The sequence below is a fragment of the Palaemon carinicauda genome, unplaced genomic scaffold (genome assembly GCF_036898095.1).
Source record: "Palaemon carinicauda isolate YSFRI2023 unplaced genomic scaffold, ASM3689809v2 scaffold1292, whole genome shotgun sequence".
Classification (NCBI taxonomy): Eukaryota; Metazoa; Arthropoda; class Malacostraca; order Decapoda; family Palaemonidae; genus Palaemon; species Palaemon carinicauda.
Genome location: NW_027168807.1, coordinates 15224 through 20000, shown reverse-complemented (window position 1 = coordinate 20000; position 4777 = coordinate 15224). Strand labels below are relative to the sequence as shown.

The 4777-nt window shown below is 29.4% G+C and overlaps 1 protein-coding gene across 2 annotated transcripts in view; it reads left to right on the top strand.

Moving 5' to 3' along the window:
• The window catches only part of LOC137635474 (TATA-box-binding protein-like), a 36204-nt gene extending 32443 nt beyond the window's left edge, over positions 1–3761 (top strand). For both annotated transcript variants that reach the window (XM_068367935.1, XM_068367936.1), the window contains exon 3: positions 2727–3761. In XM_068367935.1, coding sequence (XP_068224036.1) covers positions 2727–3045 — 319 coding nt within the window. In that variant the 3' untranslated portion in view covers positions 3046–3761. The remainder of the gene's footprint in view (positions 1–2726) is intronic.
• The last annotated feature ends 1016 nt before the right edge of the window (positions 3762–4777 follow it).

Sequence of the window (4777 nt, the reverse complement as noted above, 5' to 3'; positions counted from 1 at the left end):
TACCCCAAGAGAGTGAAGGCCTAACTATTAGAATTAACTGCAGGCCTAGTATTACGAACAGGATGGTTGTTGTTTTGTTGTTGTTGTTGTTGTTGTACAAGTTAAATAAGACAGAATAGTGTGCCCGAATGTACCTTCAAGCTAAAGAACTCTAACCCAAGACAGTGAAGGCCTGACGATTAGAATTAACTGCAGGCCTAGTATTGCAAACAGGATGGCTGTTGTTGTTGTTGTTGTTGTACAATTTAAATGTTATCTTCCAATCAAATCAACTTCTAGCTTGTACCACAATACATGGGACTCCATCATTTCAAACTAAATACCAGGAAAACTCAAATCCGTAAATACACAGAGAGACAGACACACTTACTAAAAAATATTAAAAAACAACTCCACCGCAAAATCGACGGTCCTGTGGCCCAAGGAGTTATTGGTCGCATCTTGCGGTCGTCACTGTATACGCCCCATAGGCGACCATCCTCTCCTTGTTGACACTGAAGAAGTCTCGTAGACAAATTGGGTCCAGTCCATCGAAATCAATACCTTCAAATGACATAGCGAGGCGACACGGGCTGCCGAAGGGCCAGGATTTGGGTTTCGGAGCCACGAGTGTTTTTCTATGTAAACAAACCATCTATAGCTGTCGTACGTCTAGAAAACAAGTCGTCGTTTATGTGACTCGTTGTCTCCTGTCTACATGTTCGGTGACAAAGTGCCAGTTTTATTGGATCAAGGAATGTGTGAGCATGTTTTATTTGCCGTGATGAACTGTGATAAAGATTTTTATTTTTAATTTGTGGGGTTATTTTTAAAGAGTTTTTATGTTAGTTTCAATATATGAGGGTACATTCAGACACACTATTCTATGGTATTTCTCTTCCTCTGGTTTTTTTTTTTTTTTAATTTGTGTAGTTGTTTTTAGAGTTCTTTTATGTTAGTTTCAATGTATGAGGGTACATTCAGGCACACTATTCTATCGTATTTCTCTTCCTTTTGTTTTTCTTTTTTTTAAATTGTGTGGTTATTTTCAGAGAGTTTTTTATGCTGATTTCAACATATGAGGGTACATTCAGGCACACTATTCTATCGTATTTCTCTTCCTCTTGATTTTTTTTTTCTTAATTTATGTGGTTATTTTTAAAGAGCTTTTTATGCTAATTTCAACATATGAGGGTACATTCAGGCACACTATTCTATCGTATTTCTCTTCCTTTTGTTTTTCTTTTTTTTAAATTGTGTGGTTATTTTCAGAGAGTTTTTTATGCTAATTTCAACATATGAGGGAACATTCAGGCACATTATTCTATCGTATTTTTCTTCCTCTTGTTTTTTTTCTTATTTGTGTGGTTATTTTTAAGGAGTTTTTTCAATACATGAGGGTACATTCAGGCACACTATCCTATCGGATTTCTCTTCTTCTTGTTTTTTTTTGAAGTTTTTATAGCTAATATAAGAAATATTTATTTAATGTTACTATTCTTAAAATATTTCATTTTAATTGTTCATCACTTCTCTTGTAGTTTACTTATTTCCTTATTTCCTTTCCTCACTATGCTATTTTCCCTGTTGGATCCCTTATAGGGCTTACAGCATCCTGCTTTTCCAACTAGGGTTGTAGCTTAGATAATAATAATAATAATAATAATAATAATAATAATAATAATAATAATAATAATAATAATAATAATAATCATAATAATAATAATAATCATAATTGTTTTTCGTTAGTGTTTAACATTTCAAATAACATTCCGGTCTTATATAAATATTAGTAAGTGGCACAATACAGTACATACTTCGAAATAAAATAATAATAATAATAATAATAATAATAATAATAATAATAATAATAATGATAATAATAATAATAATAATCTTTATTTCAGCTAAGGGTTATGCCATATAATCCTTATGATTTAATAATAATAATAATAATAATAATAATAATAATAATAATAATAATAATAATAATATTAATTTCACCAAAGGCTTATGCCATATAATCCTTATGATTCAATAATAATAATAATAATAATAACAATAATAATAACAATAATAATAATAATAATAATAATAATAATAATAATAATATGTCAAATAATATCAGCAAAGGCTTATGCCATTTAATCCTTATGATCTAATAATAATAATAATAATAATAATAATAATAATAATAATAATAATAATAATAATAATAATAATAATAATAATTTCAGCTACGACTTATGTCAATTTGTCACATTACTTCTCAAAGTTATTTGTTTATTAATAAATGTATTTCAAGGGAGCAATATTGAGGCTTTGGCAAAATTTGGAAAAATTACCATTTTTACCGGGAGGACCCCTAAATAATCATGATTTAATGGTACGTAGGTAATTATATGGATTAACTGGACATTTCTAAGACATTTTTCATTATTAAATCCAATTTCTTTTAATGTCTATCTTCTTAAGGACAGGATTGAAAGAAAATTATGAATTGCGTAGGGGATTCTGAGCATAATTGCAAATTATATTCAAAAAATTTATTTGGTCATGTTAGTCATGGAATCAATCAAGGTTATTGTTTTATGGTGATAATGATGTTATTTTCATCATTATAACCATTTAAACCTCTCATTATATTAAACATTTTTATTAGCATCACTATAATTAATTATATTGCTGTACCCGGCTGTCTCCTTATGCCTTGCTCTGTACTGAAAGCAAATTTGCTCTTATTGCAGGCATGCGAGCTATGACCCAGCAGCAGCAATCTCAGCAACACCCACAGCAGCAACAGCAACAGCAACAGCAGCAGCAGCAACAGCCGCCGCCACAGCATCAGCAAACGCAGCAACAGCCCCAGCAACATTTGAGTTCCTCTATCGTTTCGAACCCCTACGACAAGAGGATGTGGACTCCTCCCTCAACCATGCCAGGGGGCGGAGCTCTCACGATCTAAAAATAAAATTAAATCCCCTTCACGATCTAAAAATAAAATTAAATCCCCTTCACGATCTAAAAGTAAAATTAAATCCCCTTTACGATCTGAAAGTAAAATAAACCCCCTACATGATCTAAAAATAAAAATAAATCCCCTTCACGATCTAAAAGTAAAATTAAATCCCCTTCACGATCTAAAAATAAAATTAAATCCCCTTTACGGTCTAAGAATAAAAACAAATCCCCTTCTCGATCTAAAAGTAAAATTAAATCCCCTTTACGATCTATAAGTAAAATTAAAACCCCTTCATGATCTAAAAGTAAAATTAAATCCCCTTTACGATCTATGAATAAAAATAAATCCCTTCACGATCTAAAGATGAAATTAAATCCACTTCACGATATAAAAATAATATCAAATCCCCTTCACCATCTAAAAATAAAAATAAATCCCCTTCACGATCTAAAAGTAAAATTAGACCCCCTTAATGATCTAAAAATAAAAATAAATCCCCTTCACGATCTAAAAATAAAATTAAATCCCCTTTACGATCTAAGAATAAAAAACAAATCCCCTTCACGATCTATCAGTAAAATTAAATCCCCTTCACGATCTAAAAATAAAATTAAAATCCGCTTCACGATATGAAAAATAGAATTAAATCCCCTTCACGATCTAAAAATAAAATTAAAATCTCCTTCACGATATAGAAAATAAAATTAAATCCCCTTCATGATCTAAAAATTTAATTAAATACCCTTCAAGATCTAAAAATTCAATTAAATCCCCTTCACGATCTAAGAATAAAATTAAATCTTCTTCACGATCTAAAAATTTAATTAAATCCCCTTCACGATCTAAGAAATAAAATTAAATCTCCTTCACGATCTAAAAATAAAATTAAAATCCCCTTCACGATCTAAAAAAAAATTAAATCCCCTTCACGATCTAAAAATAGAATTAAAATCCCTGTCACGATCTAAAAAATAAAATTAAATACCCTTCACGATCTAAAATATAAAATTAAATCCCCTTCACGATCTAAAAATTTAATTAAATACCTTTCACGATCTAAAAAAAATTAATCCCCTTCACGATCTAAAAAATAGAATTAAATTCCCTTCATGATCTAGAAATTAATTAAATACCCTTCACGATCTAAAAATTTAATTAAATCCCCTTCATGATCTAGAATTTAAATATTTAATATCCCAACGAAAGATCATAGTTCCTCCCAGCCACAGTAATATTTATAAATATTAATTATTTTTTTTTTTATATTGAACAACAATAAGCATAACTAGGAGAACTTAAACCCTTTAATGGGAAAAATATTTATCTTGGAATTAAATGCAAAATACAAACTTTTTTTTACTGATAAATTACACAGTGGATTAAATTTACAATAATTTCATATTTCCATTTCCATACTAAAGTTTATTTTAAAAAGCTCATATATTTTAAATTCAGTTAAAAAATACAGATACATAATAAATTAATTTTCTGAAATATATGTTTTACAATTATTACTATATGATTATATAAGCAAAATACAAACTCAAACACCAGAAGCAGAAAAAAAAAATTCTCATAATATAAAGCTCAACAAGTCTCATGACTGCTTGCATTTTCAGGGAGATGAAAAAGATAAATACGGTTTAGTTTGATAAGATTATCCTGAGAAAGAGGAAGAAGAAGAAGAAGGAGAAGAAGAAGTGGAATAATCATCAATCATCACAGTTCCTTCGTCTATTCTTGTCTTTACGTATTCTGAAGAGAAATTATAGATGTAGATATTGCTATATGGCATCAAAATATAGAACGAAAAGGAATATCTGATTACTTTGCGAA